Genomic DNA, 18,732 nt, shown 5'->3' with positions numbered 1-18,732 from the left:
ACCAAAAGCCACAACTGATTCAGAGGGCGAGTTCTGAGAGTAAGCAGCTTGGTGATGGGCGGCTCACAGAAATAGACTAATAGTGACAGTAGGAAGCAAGTCTCAGTTTCAACTGTGAAGAGAAGACTTCAAACTACGGGTTTGCAGCAACAAAAACAAAACATTAAAAATCATATCAGACTGATAAAAAGAAGCGCATCTTGAAACACCACTATCAGGAATAGTGGTGAAAAAGGACCAATCAAGGACCAATCAATCATTTTCATTTCATCACTCAGGATCATGTACGCTGTGTAGCCGCTGAAAGGCTCATTCCACAGTGTGGGGCGGCTGCTGTCAAACACGGAGGAGGAAGTGTGATCGTCTGGGCTGTTCTGCCGGATTCAGGGTTGGTCACCTCTACATTCATTCTGCAGTCAATGCTTTTAGAAGACAGTGACTCATGTACTTTAGGTTTATATTTCTCCATTATCGGTGTTTCTCCAAAGAAGATAAAGCTCTGGAAAAAACTTAAAATGATCACATTCTCTGATTTGACTTTTTATAGGTTTATGTTTGAGTTGAAGGAACATTGTTCTTTTATTGTATGGACTACTGACAACATGTCAATTCCAAGCAAAAATTTAGTTTTTATTTGCAGAAAATGAGAAATGGTCAAAATAATGAAAAAGATGCAACACTTTTAGACCTCAGATAATGCAAAGTTCAGATTCATTTAGAAACAACTAAACTAATGTTTTAACTCAGTAAGAGTCCAGAAATCAACATTTGGTGAAAGAACCAGGAGGTTTTCAATGGGGCTCAGTGCAGTGGGATCTTAGTTTTACATACTTCTGCCCATACATGAACTGTTAACTGGTTCAAAATCATAAAGTGAGTCTTTCATAAATCAATCAAATCCTGTCACTCTGGTTTTAATACTTATTTATGCAATTTATTGATTTATTTCTCCAGAACATTGTAACAAATTAGTGAACATAATACAGTTCAAATTAAATTAGGTTTATTGCCAATTCTGCCATGTGTAGGTTGAACATGAGATAATTGAAATCACTCCCTGCCCCAACATAAGTGCTACAACAGAAAAACAAAACCATCAACAACAACAATAAACAAAAACAAGTTAAAATATGGTTGGTTGGCATTTATCCACAGTCCAAAGAGTCAACAGAGCATCTTTAGAAAGCTTATAAAGTGGCCTTGTTCAGCATTTGTTCTGCTTGAGGAATTAAGCTCTTTCTTGTTTTAGTGATGTGAGCGAACTTGCCCGATGTAAAGAGGCTGGAGAGGCTGAAGAGGCTGAAGAGGCTGGGTGGGAGGAGGGCGGTGTCGCCTGTAACATTTTTGGCGATCTGTTGGTGTGGATGACTGTGAGGGAATGGAGTGGGACACCGAGGACTTTTTCTGTCAGATGTTTTGCATACTGGATTTCTGGCCAATAACTCAGCTTCTTGTTGTTGGTTACTCTTTTCTACTCTATAATATAGAGCAACAATAATCATATATTGATCTTGATCAAATACTATATAATCAGGAAAAGGAATCAGTCGCCTTCGTGCTGAAGGCAAAACGTGCATTTAGAGGTATGAGACTTTTTGCAGATTTGGGTTTGTGAAGAGGATAAATTGAAAGCCATGTCACAATTACCAACTACTGTGTCTAAGAAAATGTGAAAGTATTCTGAACACTTTTCAGGAAATAAGTTAGGAAAACTCCTTCTGGTCCAAACTTGTCAAATTAAAAGCTAGAGCAGCCATAGTGCTGACAAATAAGGCTGGATAAAGAACAAAGTTCATACTAGGATGATGGTAATAGAGAAAAAATATATATTTTAAAAAACTTAAGCAAAGCATTTCCATAACAATCTTTTATCTATGGGCCTCTCTGCACGTCTTTACCAAGGGATTTAATGACTGTGGAGGGTGTTGCATACTAATATGGAAATCTTTTTTTTCTGCGTTGTTGTTGCATTCTTCTTAAAGCCACTAGGTGGCAGTAAATTACAACAAAAGCTACAGGAAAATTAAAGTGTAGTCACATATTTTCTTGATTTATTTTCACAATTGAGATAAAAGCTTTGTGTTGATAAAAACTCATTTTACAACTTCACAGAAAATTTAAACACTTTAAATTTCTACAAACTATACATCGTCCAGCTTCAGACATTCCACCAAGAACATTTGAGAGAGAACACAGATATATACAGGTTTAAATTAATTCAAGTACAAACACACAGAAATGCAAAATGGCTCAGGGGTAAACGAACGAGTCGCTCTTGTGCAGGTCAGCTTTGTGTTCATGATATAGATCCCAGTCCCTCCAGCCAGTCCAGCACTGTGCCCAGTTCCCCTACAGCCTTCTGTGCCGCCTGCTGGATCTGCAGCTGCTCAGCAGGAGAAGCAGAAAAGAAAGCACAGAGGCTTAGATATGAGCAGAAATGGAAAATCACTAACAAAGTGGCTTAACAAAACTGATTGGTTGTTTTTAATTGCATTGCTAATTGTTTTTTGTTTTGTTTTTAAGACTTTTTATGAAAAACGTCTATGCTGCTTGATTGATTGATTTCTTTATGGCAGAGGGAGACATTGAGTTTGTTGGTAACAAGAACAAGATGCTCAATAATTCCTGACATGCAAAGTCTTTTCAAAGCTATTTCTTTGCCCACTAAAAGTGAAACCTTCTGCATCTAGCTGTAGTTATGTGAGCTCAGATAAGATCTTTGCATTTTGTACAGAAAGCACACATGGCGTAACGCACCTTGTCAAAGCTGGCGAGCACTGAGTCAATTGTTCTCTGGGTTTCTTCTCCACAGTGGCAGTGCTGAGAAAAGCAGAGTTCAAAGGTCATTAACGTGACCCAGAGCTGCTTCTGGTAACATCGCAGCTGAAACAGGATGGCTAACTTACACATTTATGCATTTCCCTCCTGATGCTGACAAAAGCGTTTGCCAAGGCGCTGGAGCAGCGCTGCTGACTTGGTTGAGAGGACTCGTAGTTGCCGAAGACTCGTTCGACGTAGAAACGCAGCAGCAGACGCACAAAGCAGCACATCTGGCCCTCCTGGTGGAGGCAAGCAGGTGTCAGGAGTGAAAGCATTCATCACCACATCGAGTGATGTATGGTGTAGTATGCATTAAGAAGCAGGATGGAAATGTTCTCATGTGAAAATGCCTGAAGAGCTCACCTGAACATTCTTCATCAGAGATGCATCCAGAAGTTTTACTCCAATCTCGCCGTCTGCTGATATCTGTCATGTAAGATCAGAAAATTGGGGATTAAAATCTCTCTCAGGCGGCTCCTTTCCATCTAATCATGAACACTTGGACATGAAGCGAATGACTTTCTGTGTCTGCATCCATGAGCAGCTGCACTGGCGTGTGTGTGTGTGTGTGTGTGTTTTGATTACACTCACCGCATCTGATTTTATCTCAGAGAAGTACTGGTGTAGTTCATGGAGGTGAACGTTGGCAGAGCACCCGTCCATGTGAATCGTCCGGCTCTCCGCGGGCCTGTTCAGAAAACCGAGGAGGAGGAGGAGCATGGCGCAGATGGAAGAACTGAGCAGCATCTTCATCACTGTGGTTACCTGCAGGTGAAGCTGAACAGAGACATTTTGATTTGTTAAATGTTAAGTCCAGAGCAATGGAAGTTTAAAAGCTGTCTTAAAATGATGTGTTAGATATAAAAGCCACTACAATTAAACATAATAAAACTCTTAAACCAACTTTCTGTGTAAAACATCAGGAGTTAGGTGATAAAATAAGTACATTTAACTTCAGGACGCTGTCAGCTTTTACAGTGGATCAACAGGAGAGTGTTACGGGTAAGGATTTAGTTATCATCCATCTTGGTGACACAACATCTTGGCGAAACGCTGCAACAGTCGATCAGTAATGATTAAATCCCAGGTTGTATGCATTTACTGCACTACTTAATTATAAAACATATGGGATACCCCTACAAGATTAAAGAAAACCACAAAGAACCAGTGCAAAGTTCAGGATCAGTCACCATGACCCAGAGCAGCAACAGCATCACCTGTGCTCAGACTCACCTGTGTGTTACCTGAGAGGATGAGTTCTGGAGAGGATGTGTGTCTCTGAGCCTCCATCCTTTCTGCTCTTATAAGAAAACTGAGGGGGTTTTTCGAAATCACATTCCGACCCACAAAACGGAGGCTGCTGTTTACTGGACAAGGAAGTGATGCAATTAAAGGAACTCCTCATTCATGCTATTGTAAGAGAAAATGATAGAGCATCATTGAGAGTTTCCTCCCTTTTTGTTACGTAAACTCCATGTCACTGTGGAGAAAAAAACTCTCACTGAAATTCTGCGAATGTGTTCATGAGTCATTCATCAGATTTGAGTGTCATCATTTTTTTTGTACATCTGCCTTGTAATCTGCCAGATTATCTGTGGGGTTTTTTTCTCAGTTTTAGGATTAATTAAGTGTCTGCACCTAAAATTGTCCAGTTTGTAGTTTCTTGGATAGTTCTGATCATCCTTCTGCTGCTGAACACCAATAATCCATCTGTCTGCACCTTTTTATTTGACCCCTCGAGGTCCAAGTCTTTTATCTCAACACAGGTTAGGCAAGTCATTTTCAGAAACGGTCGCTGAACCTGCTCATCTGTTTGCAGTAACAGCATCTATTCATAGTGTTCATAAAAAATGCCTTCAAGGAAGTCAGAAGAAAATAGGAATTGCCTGCGCTCTTGGAATAATATTGAGTCACCGTTTGTTACTGCGCAAAATTCCCGAGGTTCTTTCCAGGTGGTGGAAACATGTGTCAGCATTTGGAACTGGAAGTACAGAAATTTTAAAAGGAAAAGTTCACAACCCAGTGTTAGTAACAGTGGTGATATACAGTAAGTAGCCAGTAGGGGTCACCACGGAGCTGCCTGAGCATGCTGGCTCTCCTGTGAGGAAGAGCTGCGAATGGATTCACCAGAAAGAGATTTCTGTCTAAAGATTTCTGATCTCCTCTAAAATAAGAGCAGAAAGAAAGAGTATTCTATGTAGTTTAAGTTTTTTTTAATAAGAAATACAAATCTGAAAAGTGTGGCATGCTTATGTATTTAGCACCTAATAATATAATTCCTATAAATGAATTTGACCCCTTTGCTCCAGAACTCACTTACTTAGTTCACAGAGTCCATTTAATCTCAGTGTAACTCCAGCTGTTCTGTGAATTCCTCAGCATGTTAGAAAACTTTATCATGAAGAGCAAGGAAATCAGCAGGCATGAAGTTGAAGATGTTCTGGCGAAGACTAAAGCAAGTTTAGTCTGTGAAACATCACCGCAAAGTTTAAACATCTTAATGTTCAGTTCAGCATCTGAAACTGCCACAACTGCAACGTCACCAAAACATCAAGACGTCTAAGGAAAACCTTAATCCAGACCTAAGTCCAGTTGGGAACCTTTTGCAAGATTCACGTGTCACAGATGACCTATGCTCAGTTTGACTGAGTCTGAATCAAGTAGCAAAGAACTTTTTTCAGTTTCCAGTGAAGCTGCTGGAGATATTTTCAAAAGGACTTGGAGCTCTGGTTGAAGGAGAAGACAGTTCTTTACAGCACCACCTCTAGGGGGTGAATACAAATGCATCGCACAGATTTCAGGACTTCATTTGTGAACATTTTTGAAAACTATTCATCCCAATCCCTCTACGGCTTTGTGTTGACCTATTATGTGAAAACTGCAATGAAATACACTGAGGTGTTGCTGCAAAGATGCACTGATCAATGCCTGCCACCTGGACAAAATGTGTTAAAATAAAAGCTTATTTTAGGTAGAAAATATCAAAGTGTAATCTTTAATCTGATAAATATAAACTCTGGTGCGACTTCACCTTTACAAGTTTGCTCTGTTTGGATGAGTCTCTGATTAGACTTTTTTGTGACAAAGCACTCAGGTGGGTTGGAGTAACACAAAGGATGAATTGTTGAAAATATCTAGTACGGCAGAGAGGGTGTGATGCTGTGGGATTGTTTTTTTGCCCCCCATAAAGCTCTAGGAACTGTATCAGAGTGCATTGGAGCATGACCTCTTTAAAATACCTGGAGGTTTTAGAAACAATAACAACTAAAACATTTACAAGAAAAGTGAAAATGAGTCAATGGGGAAGATGACTAGAGAGAACTAAAAACCACATTTTCCCTTTTTGTGTGCCTCTGTATTGATGTTCTGCTGTTTTCTTTTTGTTTAATGACTGTTAGCATCTATTCAAGATTAAAGTCAAGATGAGTCATGGTTCTTGTATTTGGATGTAAGGGATGGAGCTTCTTCCTGGTTACACTCACATCCTTCCTGCCACAGACTTCTTCCTGCACCCTGACTTGAAGAGAGAAACTTCCTGAAAACGTTTCTGTTTTTAGAAAGACTAAATTTTTTTCCCCTTGCCAATTTGGCAGAGTTCATCCCTGCATAATGACTGTGATTGCATAACGTGTTGAGAACATTTTGGGAACTCTAAGGACACAAATACTTCAATATTACCTGAAACCCAAATCCAGTGAACATGTTTTATCTTGTAGAAGAACAAAATTAAAATCCTGTCAGGATACTGAGCCCAGGAAAAACCCAAAGGTGGATAAAATGTCTCGGAGCTATGAAAAAAAAATATGATTATAGATCAGCTATATACAAGCAAAGACATTTTATTTTTCAGTATTTGTACAAAGTGCCTTTATACAGAGGAATAACATAAAAGTCTATTAATAGGAAAAACAAAAACATTTTTACACAGAGAACCTTGGAAACTGAAGGCGTTATTCAGGTCAATGCACTGCAAATGTTGGTCCTTAAAACTGCCCTCTGTCACAGAGCGGAGGCACATCTCCATAACTTTAAATATCAAATTAATTTAATTTAGTAATTCAGCTGAAAAGGTGAAACTCGTATACAGATGCAGTAAAAACAGAGTGACATATTCTACATTTATCTCTGCTCATTTTCATGATTGTGTAAATGTAAATATTCCATAAGATCAACAGAAAAACAAATTCATGGGGAAGGCTGGTGATCTGACAGCTGCTCCTGACACACTTCACCAGAGGGGCAATTCACAAAAGGTCATCGCTAAATGACCTTCTGCTAACTCTGCAGTTCACACAATTTGCTATCTAAACATATTAATGAAAAGTTCAAGTAAATTAAGAGGATGGTGAAGTAAAACCTATTCAAAAGTGGAGGATGGGGATTTGTGGATGGACTGCAGCTACATCTTTGTGTTAAGGTTCTGCTGAACCACGTCACACCTTATTGATACAGTCATTCATTCAAAAGGAGCTCCAAAACAATGATGCATGGGGTTATGACTCAAAGTACATAGACTTACTTTATGCATTAAATACTTTCATGCATTGAATATTGGTTTTTGTTTGACCTATTTGATGCTCATATCCACCCAAAATCCTTCCAGAAGTGAATTCTTTAGTGTATCTGGGTAATAAATTTGTACAACATATGACTTCCACTTTTTAAATTGAATTACTGAAATAAATACAAATTTAACAAAATGTAATTTATTAAATGCAGCTGGTTGTATTTTATTACACCTAGAGTTGGAGTTTTGCTCATTAAAATTTTTTTTTCAATTTTTTATTTTTATTTTTATTGAATAGATACTAAACCTCCCATGCAAACCATAAGCTAAATGTTCCTATAATCTCTTGTTTCCAGTTTGGAGACCCACTGCTCGGATTCTGGCAGAATGACACTTTCAGTCTTTTAAAAAGCAAACTCAAAGCTTTGCAGCTGAGCAGAGTCTCTCTTTCAGTAATGCAACTCCGCAGCTCGTTCAAGCTCGAAACCTTGTGCTTCAGTGAGCGCGCATTATCTCCAATTCCCCGATGTGCACTGCTGTCGTTCATTTGGTTTTTCGTACGTGTGCGGGTTTGTGTGAGAAGACGCTCCGCCTCCTACATGACGACAGAGTGAAGGTGTCTGAAGCACATGATGACATCCATAGGGATGGGGGGATGCAAATGATTCCCATCCAGACGCAGGTATCTGAGGCAGCAGAACAAAATGCATGACTGTTAGCTCCCGTTCAGAGCGCGTTGCAGCACCAGGTCATGTTGACATGTTGGTCTACCTTAGTCGTGGCACCAGACGGTCGTCAGTCAGGTCGGCCAGCAGGCTGAATGGGCAGATCTCAGTGCCGTTGATGCCTGTTAGTAAAACAAATAGTTACAGATACAAAATAAAAACTCTTTTTATTATTATTATTATTATTATTATTATTATTATTATTATTATTATTATTATTATTATTATTATTATTATTATTATTATTATTATTATTATTATTATTATTATTATTATTGTTGTTGTTGTTGTTGTTGTTGTTTACTGAACTTCAACACCCCTGGGTGTTGGTTTAGTTGAAGTGAACTCTGGCGCTGCTCGAATGCACATGTGGATGCAAGCAGACCAGAAACCGCTCCAAAGACAGAAAGCAGAATATAGTGCGCATTGCATTCTGGGTAAATACACCCAAAACAAATGTGTAAAGTCTATTGTTTGCAGGAGAAATGGCTCGTGGTCGTTTGCCAAAGACAAAAGAGAAACTCTATAACCCCTAAAATCTGACACCATTCCAATTTTGTTTATATTTGGTGAGGAAGGACGTTGCTCCCACCAACGCAAAAATCATTTGAGATTTTTGCGTTGTTTCCTTCAGTAGTTCTTGGTGCTGTGCCACGTAATCAGGTGGTTCTCCAACTCCTCGCCTGTTCTTGTCCAAACCCGTTTACCCAGTGCAGAGTGAAATCGAGCTTGCACCAGTGGAAGAGTGTTATTAGATTAGCACCAGTGAGTAGAAGACCGTCACTTACTCTCAATGCTGTTGTGGTTGAGGTGCAGGTGCTCCAGGTGATTGTTGAAGAGGGGAATCATTGTGAGCTGGTTGTGAGCCAGCTGCAGATCCAGCAGGCTGGACAAGTTGAACACGGCCTTGGGAACTCCTTTATCACTCAGCTGGTTGTAGTTGAGCCTCACAAACGCCAGGTGGGTGAAGTCCTTGAAGTAATCTCTGGACAGAACAGGCATACAGGACATAAACAAACATGGCACTCTTCAACAAATCAGCCGATATAGGCACAAATTTGAGTCAAAAACAGCTTTCTACGTCTAAATGTAACTTTTTGTTGTATTGAAGGAAACTGCAGAAGGATTTAAACTGTCAAACATATTTTGCATTTCGGAGTTTTTACGGTTTGAGATAAAACGTTTGTACTTTTAACTTAAGAGAAACATGTGGAGATAAGAATAGCTTTCATTGTAGATTTCTGGTTCATTTCTGCAACGTTCAATGTTCCAGACATAAATCTTTCTTACAGCGACACAAATCTTAGAAATTGTAATTTCTTTGGCAACATTTCAGCCCATATGTGTGACCAATACCTATTACACTGTCACTGTACATTGGAGTATTTGTATACACACATGTCCGTTTACCAATGTTTGCATTCTGTCTACTTACTTTGGTATGTCATCTATGCGGTTCTGGTCCAGGAACAGCTGGATGAGGTTGTTTGGCACGCCAGCGGGCATCTTCTTCAAAACGTTGTGCGCCAGGTTGAGCTGCATGAGGTTCTTCAGGTCCTTGAGCGTGTTCTTTCCCAGGCCACTGTCACTCAGCTGACCGAGAAGACAACACACACTGACAATCTACTTCCCATAATGCAGTTGGCTCTCCTGCCTGCACAGGTGTGAAATGTGGTTCACCTGGTTGTAGTGCAGGTCCAGCAGAGTCAGGTTCTGCAGCTTGGTGAATGCACCAGCGGGGATCTTGCTAATGCGGTTCCTGTCCAGACGAAGTTGCTCCAGACTCGTTGGGAGTCCTGATGGTACTTCATTCAGCTGGTTTCTCTGGACATAGAAATACAGCAGACCCGGGATCTTCTCAAAAACCTGGAGACATGGGGAACAGATTGGCATTTTAAACCAGTTTTTCAGATTTTTAGAGGCTTTAAAAGACAAAAACTGTCTGACGAACCTGTTTGTCTATTTTCTGGATGCGATTGTTTGCCAGATTGATCCAGCGGACCTCTGTAGCATTGTTGAAGGCCTCTGCAGTGAGCTCAGAGATGTAGTTGTTCTGTAGGTACAGGTAATGAGTTCTGAATGGGATGACCGGGACCACACGGATGTTCCGGTTCTCACAGTTGAGAGAATTTGGGTAGCTTGGGAGACACAAACACTCTCGGGGACAATCAGAGAAGATGGAGGGCGGGCCGAGGATGGGTGGAGGGAAATCTGTGGGCTCCTGGGGTTCGGGCACGGCTGGTTCCACACGCTTGGGGACAAAAGGCTTCCTGGTGGTGGCTGGACGTCTGGTTGGCTTCTTCGGTCGCGGTCTCTGGGCAAAGACTGCTCCCATTAAGAGGAACAGGAGCAATGAAGAAATAAGTCCCACACCAGCCTTCATTGTCCTACAAGAGAGCATGAAAGAGACCCACATTGTTTTTTAAGTAAAATGCACAACATTGCAACAAGCAAAGAGATTAAAAAAATTACTTCATTTCAATTACAGTCAATTCTGCAAAGGAGGTCATAACTTCCTAAGAGAAAATGTATTAGTTATTATCCTATTAATTATTCGAACAAGGATGGGTTTAATTCATGTTAAATCATGAATTAACTGTGAAGAACAGGATTTTGTTGCAAGTTGAGTAAAGTATCACTTATTATGCTCAAGCCTGATTACTGCCAGAGTTGCAGATGCAAGAAATCTCTTAAATTGAATCTGTCTGACATCAAAGGTCACTAGAAACCTATCATGCTTCAATCTAAAGAAAGTCAAAAACAAACAAGAAATAAAACCACCCACTATCTGACTTGAAAGGATTAGAAAACCATTTCTGAGCTTTATAAGTTCATCGAACCATAATGAGCGTCTTTAACGGAGAAAACATGGATCTGCAGAGAACCAAAATTACTCAAACAGGATTTTGGCGACTCATCCTGAAGTCACAAAAGAATCCAAAACAATTTCTAAATCACTTCAGTCCTGCCTTGACTCGGTTGTTCTAACAATACGACAAGAACGGATACAAGAGCCCTTACAAGTGAGAGTTCAAAGGTCAAAACTGCTACTGGTTTTCTACCCACATCTAACTGTGACAAATCTATTTGTAAATAAATCTTTATTGGAAGGATGAATTAGACTTTCATAACCAATACCGGCTCTTCACAGCCAGCATGCAGTAGGAAGATTTATTCTCCTGAGCTGCATTTAAAAGCACCTCTCAGGTGACTATTGTTGGTCTTGTCCAATGCGTAATTCATGAAAATGTAAATTTATTTTCCTGGCGTTGCCTTTGAAATCACGTATAATATATGGAGAAACTATTTGCTCCGCATTGCGAGTCGAGGTGAACACCAGAGCTCTGAGTTGGACAGATAAACGTTAATTGCGTGTGCAAAATCAGTGAAATCCTTTGTGAATCTGGAACCTTGTGTGATTGACACAAAACAGTAGAATAATGTACAGTTATCCATGTGTTTGTTAGGAGAGAGTATTCTGTCTTCATTAAAATTGTTGGTTATTTAGTGAAATAACTCACTCATTGAATCTGAATAAATTTTGTTCAAACTTCTAAAACTTTGGAATTGATCTCCTAATTATCATGATCATAAAAGGTTTTCGACCTGTTCTGCAAATCAGCACCGCAAGACTCGACTTTCTTACCGGCTCATTTAGTGATTAACCTTTTATGTTTTGGAAAAGAAATGACTAAATCTTCCCTTCACAGCCTTTATTTAAGGTGCCTGTTGCAGTGAATAATGTCACTGTTGATTTGTTGCTGCAGTTTTTGTCCCCATTTTGTCCCGAGCTCATTGTTTTGGCTTGAAAAATACTGTGACGTTGATGTTGCTCTTTTCTTTATTCTAACTTTTCCTTCTTTCACTCATTTAATATTTCAGGCTCCCCAAAAACCCGGTTTCATTGGAGGAGTTTAAGGTCATGAAAAGATTCTGATATTGTTCTCGCAGAGAAAGAAGATGGTTGCCATACTTGACTGTCAGTGTTTTTTTATTCGGTTTTTTTGATCAGCTTTGAAGTTCATCATAACTCCCTGGCAAGGGGATTTTTCTCCCTTTGCTTGGATTCCTCGCGTGCTGCCAGGTTCTGGGTTTTAACTAAAATCATATTGTTTCTCCCTCCACTCCATGTGACTGCTGCTTTTCCACATCCACACACTTCTTGCGTGATAGAACTGTGAGTGAATTTTCCAAAACATATCCTAATTATTTAGGAATAGTTGTAGAGTATTATAAAATTTACTTCAAGGAATTGAGCTTTGGTCATTATGAGAGCTGAAATGCTTCTTTATGTTGAAGGATGGAACTGGGTGTTTTGTTTTTTGTTTGGGTTTTTTTTTGTCAAATTTGAGTGAATTCTTAAAGAAGATCAGATAATGATACATAAGATGCTACAAAAATGAATACAATCTGCAAATCAACATCATCCAGAGGGAAGGCAGTGGTTTAAATTTAAAGGCATTAATGTAGGGACACTATAGAATAGAATAGAATAGAATAGAATAGAATAGAATAGAATAGAATAGAATAGAATAGAATAGAATAGAATAGAATAGAATAGAATAGGCCTTTATAAATCCCACAGTGGGAAAATTCACTTGTTACAGCAGTACAGTAACAAAATAAATGCCATTGAATATAAAATAACTAAAAGTAACTGATTATTAAAAATTACCTACAGACAGAAGAAAATTAAAATTAAATAGAAACTTGAAAATCTGGGAGATTTTAAATAGTGAATAAATAAGTGCAGAATATATTCCTTCCTATGTACATTTCACAACTTTAGCTCATGTGTGGGCAGCCTAAATAATTTAAATCTGCGAAGATATTTGCTCCTTAATGACCAGATGAAAAAAAGTCCTTGTGACAAAAGTGGTTTAAAAAAATTAGTCAGCTTGCATGAGGGAATCTTTGCTGCAGATTCTTCTCCGACACACCCAGTTTTCCTTTTCAGCAGCAGAAGAGTGGGAGGATTTTTAAAGGGTAATGTAATGTTATGTTCACAGAAACGAGCTCAGTGTGTGCAGGAGGAACACAATCATCTACAAAATCTGGTCAATGAAGGGATTCATCTTGCAAAGAATGGGTGTGCAGAAGTATTTTTAAGTAGCAACATCCTGGACAGGCATAGAAGTCCTGCTGGAAATAATCACTACAAAGCTGTAAGGACAAATCTCCAACTCTGAGGCACCAATGATTCCTGACTGCATTGGCTTTGGGAAACTGCCCAGTTTTTTTAGACTTTCTGTCTCTGAAATTATGTGAAGTGATGAAGGGGAAGATCCAAAAAGAGGACGGCTGATTAAGTAGAGCAATGCATTTATTTTAACCAAGAAAGAAACGGCTTCTCCAGTGAGGTTTTAACGTTTACAGAACCGATTTATAGCTTCAGTAATCAATGTGAAATTATTTAAATCGGTACAATTAGATCATTCTACAGATAATCACAAAGTTAATGTTTTTCAGTAACTTGATTTGATAATTCAGTTTTGTGAAAAAATGTGAATATTGCATAAATTCACTGAAAGCAATTTTGAAAACAATTTTTAATACAGAAATGTTGTGGCTATAAAATTATGAGGAAGACTGTTGGACAGTCACTAAACACCTTCCATAACGAGGACAAGGCACAAAGGGTTGCGGCTGCAGAACAGGTTCTTCAGAGTATGGAATCTCAAGATTGCATTGGAAAGTTAACTGGAAGCAAAAACTGTGTCACTCATAGCTGCTCTGGCCAGAAGAATAATTATAGCCTTTAGTGGAGTCTATCCAAGATTTTAAAATGATTCACAAAGTGTGAACGGGAGTTATTACTTGACTTATACACACAGACTGATCCAGGAAATGGGTTACAAGTGCTGAAGTCTTTGTTTTGAGCCATTTCTGAGTCAGAGGAAACAGCAGGATTGTGTCACCTGGGCAAAGGAGGAATATATGGTTCTCCTGCTCTGTGTTACTTCAGTGAATTTCAAATTTCACCTGGAAATCAAGATCCAGGGTCTGGAGGAAGAGTGACTCTAAGCTGCTGGAGGTCCAGATTAAACTTTCCACAGTCAGAGATGATTTAGCAAGACCTGTCATCTGCTGTGTTGGTCCACTTTATCAAGTCCAAAGTCAGAACAGGGAAGGAATTAATTTTCAGAGAACTTCGAGCCTCTGCTGACTCGCCTTGTGGAGTTCCTGATTTTATTTTCCATCAGGACTCGCTGCCTAAAGTAGTCATTTCTGGTTTTATGACTGTGATTGGTCAGAAACGGGTCTGATCCAGAAATGAGAACACAAAAAGTGTCTATGGAGTCAAGAGGAAGATGAAAGACAGCAGAAGCAGCGCTCCAGATGAGCTGAAAAGTATTTGTGTTTGTATTTTCACAAATATAATGAAGGTTACATCTCACTCTAACTGTGTTGTAATGAATCTCCCTTCATCAGCGTCTTGAAAATTTAGAATAATTTAGACTACTTGTCACTTTGCTTATTTTGTTTGTTTGGTTGGACTCTACGTATTTGGTTTTATCTGGGTATTGCCTGCATTAATATTTTAATGTTATCTACCGATTTGGGCAAAAACATTTGAGAAAAATATGAAGTATTTCAGATTTTGAGCTACAGATGATAAAATACAGTCAACATTTCTGAAAGACCACAGAAACATCACGTGAATTTCTGGCTGTGTAGGAAACCTTCTTTAATGTCAGCGCCCTGCAATTATGCATTTCCTGCAACATTTCGTGTGTGCAACACAGAAGTCTCTGACACCAGGTGTGAAAACCAGAAATACAATCAAAAACCTCCAAAGAAGAATGACAATGAAACCCGAAGTGACACTGGAAACCGAGACAAACAGAAAGAAGCTAAACTCAAGGAATAAAACATAATAGCAAAACTAAAAAACAAATAAAACAAACTAATGGAAAACATAACAAGGTCCCACAAAAACAAACAGACTGACACATCACATAAACATCCCACGGCAGGAAAGAGGTTCTGATCCAGAGGCTCTGCCTGAAAAAACACATCTGAAGTTTCCTGTGTTCCCTGGCGTTGCCCTTCCTTTTTCCCTCTCATGGCTTCACAGCCCTTTAGTTTGAAACCAGAACCAGCTTTCTGTCTCCTCTCTCTGCTGTTCTGTTTGGAGTAGTGTGGCAAACACTTAAAAACTGTGAATGTCAGAGAGGCTTGATTCATTGCTACGTTGTGTTTCGCCTTGATAAGTAAATCTGACTGAAGAACATGCGATTTGGACTTGGAGGACTATGTTCAAGGAGTCCATTAAGCATGAATCATATGGCAAACCATCTGAGCAAACAGCAAATGGAGTCACTGAACGGGTCGTTCTAAATCCTTTTTTCTGCAAAGTCATGTTTAATTCTTTAAGTAAAATCCAGATTTTTGGAGATAAAATATAATTTAAAGCCTTTGTTTATATAAAACAGATAAATAGTTTCTATGAGCCCTTTCTGACAACAAAAAAAGTCTAGCTTTGTTTTATAAACAGGAAGTGACTGCCATATATGGATAAAGGCATGTCGTCTGGATCCACAGTTTTTAAAGAGCAATTGTTATATTTAAAAAATGACAACAAAGGTAAAAAAATATGTATGTTTACATCCTAAAAATGTTCAACAAATATCTTGAAAAGTACAAAATACTTACAAATAAAGCAGGAAGGAAACAACTGAGGAGACAGAAGCACGATGAGTTTAATATTTTTCGCATGATAGAAATACATTATTTTAAAGAGAGTTTTACATTTGATGTAAATACAGAACATCAGCTGATGTCCAGAGATCATGTAAAGTCACTCCAAACCCCATCTGAATGTTGAGGCATGATAATTAACCTCAGCTGTGTTTTTTCCCCTGTGCCTGAGCCAAATGACAGAGCGAGTGTTTGACATCCGCAGTCTGATTGTACATTAGTGCATTAACATCCTTTCCATCCACCACATGGGACCTCTGAGGCTCAAGTGACTTGTTGTTCTCCAGCTAACTGGAGACAGACCTCCAGAGGTTGTTACAGAGAGTGTCCTCATAAATAACACATTTAAAACAATATTACAGTAATGCTGCTAATCCTTATGAGTAAAACTCAGACTGATCAGGTTTAAAAATATGAGACTTGCATTATCACCTCATGAAATGACGGCACAGAGTAAACTAACCTTGTGAAACAATTGTTGACACAATCAAAGCAACAATGCTACTCAGAAAGGGAGCAGAAATTATTGCAGTTCATCAATCTGCTTGTATTTTCATGATTTTGAAAGACAGTTGTTTGTTTATGAGCTGACAGTCACCACTGGTGACTCAGGCATCACACATTACACAGAGCTTTTAAAAACCTTGGTAAGGTGCCAGTTTGTTGAGTCTCCAAGCTGTCTCGTCTTCACTGGATAAATGCATAAACATCACCTTGCTGTCACTATATTTGCTTGGCTGTAAGTCCTTTGTGCCCTGCGACAGACTGGCGACCTGTCCAGGGTGAACCCGCCTCTCACCCAGAACTTTAGCTGGAGACAGAAAGAATGGATGGATGGGTGGATGGATGGGTGGATGGATGGGTGGATGGATGGGTGGATGGATGGGTGGATGGATGGGTGGATGGATGGGTGGATGGATGGGTGGATGGATGGATGTCCTTTGTGTTGTGTTATCTACACATATGCCCTTTAACAATTAAGCTATTGAAAGTCATATCAAGAATACAATGCAAAGTCTGGGAAAAGATTTAAGAATTATTTCAATTTTGATCTGACCTGTGAATGCCAAACATGTCAAAATGTACTTACATTCAGCAATTAATTTAGTATTGAGGCCATCTAAAAAAAAAATCTAATGTAAAATGCTCTATCTGTGCAAAATTAGCTTTTTTCCCCATGTATAAGTCTGTCAAACAAAAGATTTAAACATTTGAGTGAGTGCACTCCTGTGTTTTAAGGAATGCTGAGTTAAAAACCCTTACAAAAAAATCCCATGAAAATCACATGTGATTTTACCATGAAACGTTCCAAAATCACACGTATTCATGTGCTTTGACATGTGATTCACATCATTCACATGTAAAACTTTGTGTGAACCACATGTGATCATATGTGAAAGTCACATGTGATTTTTATGGGATTTTTTTGTAAGGGAAAAAAACAAAACAATTTAAATTCATGGGTTGCACCAGTCACAGAATTTAATAAAAGCTTTTGTTGCAGCAGTCCTTCGTAATAAGCTTTTCCCCCAAACTCTCTTTTGTTTTAGTCAAGTTGCAATAGTCATTCGTTGGTCCAGAGTCAAGATCAATGCTTTGCCAAAACTCTGGAGCTTTGGACAAGAGACAGAAATTTCTCAGCACAAATCAATTAACTCACCTTGGGAATTTGTGCGACCAAATGGCTCATTTATAATGCTGTGTAATTGTCCGACTGTGGAGTCTAGCCAGTCTCACATAATTAATATGAGACATTTTAAGGAAAAAAGATGAACTACACAACATATTTGATCATAAGATCAGCTACAAAAAAATAAAAAAACCAAAGAAGACTTTCCATAGCTGATAGCCTGTTTTTCTGACCACAGGTTCAGTACATTTGAACTTTTTGTCCTGCCAGAATCTTTATTCCAAGAATCAGTGAAGATTGGTTTATGTTTACTTTTGAGCATTCTTTCCACATTTCAGATGCTGATTATTGTAGTTGACCCACCTAGATTATGAAGGATCAGATCAAAATGTGTTTGATTACAAAAAAAACAAGAAATATAAACTTGCATTCCAAGCAGATTTCCAGACTATTCCTTCTCACTTTTATGAAGGCTTTTGGTTCACACCCACCTAGGAGCTGCATCCATCTGAAATCAATCCAGAGGATTTCAAGTCGGCGAGTAAAAGGCTCCCTTTTCACTGAAGCCTTGAAGAGCCACATCTGCATCACACAGAGTCACGAAATCTCCATTTCGCAAAGCTGAAAATCTTCAATTTGCGTTTACTTTAATGCAGAAGCATTTGTGCTCACTGACTGATGGATTAAAAAGCCGAGGTGAAGAGTGTCCCTCAAAGTGTCCCTGAAGCTCCCTGGAGGACAGAGCACCACTTTGTCTGTTTGAGTGTTTCTATAGAAACCCACTCAGCTGTTTCTGTACTAGGATTCAGTCCACAAACATTTCCCTCTGCCCCTCTGCCTCCTTCTGCTGCACACACTAAACCCTCCTGACTGCTGCCAACTTTTACTGATTATGATTCCTCATGAAAAATTCACCGACTGGACAACAAATAAACTTTCTTACCTGTCTCTGGGACCTGCCCTCTTTTGTCAAGTCACAAGTTAGTGTCTTTTTCTCCTCTCTGCCTCTCACTCCTTTGCTTCCCCTCCCTCCTTCTCTCTCACTCCCTCTTCCTCTGTTCACTTCCCTCCCCTCTTTCACTCCTTGCTGGTCAGGCCTGCCTTTGGGTTTGTTCTCTGGCTCCGTCCCCTCTGAGGGTCACATTAGCTCCCCCCCCTCCTCTGCTCAGCGTCAGTCCAAGAAGATTTAATCTTTAATCCTTCTGGAAAGCTACAGTCTCTTTTATGTGACTAAAATGAGTCATGATTTGTTGTAATTGTGTTCCTCCCTTAAGGATGGATGGATGAGTCCCACAAAAGAGAAAACAACACAATGTGGCATGGATGAGTTGGCAAATGAATGCCGATGC

The 18,732-nt window shown here is 39.2% G+C and overlaps 2 protein-coding genes across 4 annotated transcripts; both read right to left on the bottom strand.

Annotated features, from left to right (window-relative positions):
* Positions 1-2,296: 2,296 nt before the first annotated feature.
* Positions 2,297-4,110, bottom strand: il19l (interleukin 19 like). The gene is made up of 6 exons (XM_044122235.1): positions 4,054-4,110; positions 3,412-3,597; positions 3,184-3,246; positions 2,907-3,059; positions 2,758-2,820; positions 2,297-2,383 (listed from the first exon to the last, which is right to left on the bottom strand). The coding sequence occupies exons 1-6, from the start codon at positions 4,108-4,110 to the stop codon at positions 2,297-2,299; spliced, it is 609 nt and encodes a 202-aa protein (XP_043978170.1).
* A 2,533-nt stretch (positions 4,111-6,643) lies between these two features.
* Positions 6,644-18,439, bottom strand: LOC122834224 (proline/arginine-rich end leucine-rich repeat protein). 3 transcript variants are annotated; one of them, XM_044122439.1, is made up of 8 exons: positions 18,327-18,391; positions 15,709-15,730; positions 10,004-10,439; positions 9,733-9,918; positions 9,488-9,645; positions 8,841-9,037; positions 8,099-8,174; positions 6,644-8,013 (listed from the first exon to the last, which is right to left on the bottom strand). In XM_044122439.1, the coding sequence occupies exons 3-8, from the start codon at positions 10,433-10,435 to the stop codon at positions 7,923-7,925; spliced, it is 1,140 nt and encodes a 379-aa protein (XP_043978374.1). In that variant the 5' UTR covers positions 10,436-10,439; positions 15,709-15,730; positions 18,327-18,391; the 3' UTR covers positions 6,644-7,922. The 3 variants fall into 3 exon arrangements, with proteins under 3 accessions (XP_043978374.1, XP_043978372.1, XP_043978373.1); XM_044122437.1 differs by lacking the exon at positions 18,327-18,391 and adding an exon at positions 17,875-17,902; XM_044122438.1 differs by lacking the exon at positions 15,709-15,730 and having other exon boundaries at positions 18,327-18,439.
* Between the last annotated feature and the right edge of the window lie 293 nt (positions 18,440-18,732).

This window comes from Gambusia affinis, linkage group LG07 (assembly GCF_019740435.1).
Source record: "Gambusia affinis linkage group LG07, SWU_Gaff_1.0, whole genome shotgun sequence".
NCBI classification, from domain to species: Eukaryota; Metazoa; Chordata; class Actinopteri; order Cyprinodontiformes; family Poeciliidae; genus Gambusia; species Gambusia affinis.
Note: the sequence above shows the minus strand (reverse complement) of the source record. Positions and strands in the feature narration are given on the sequence as shown.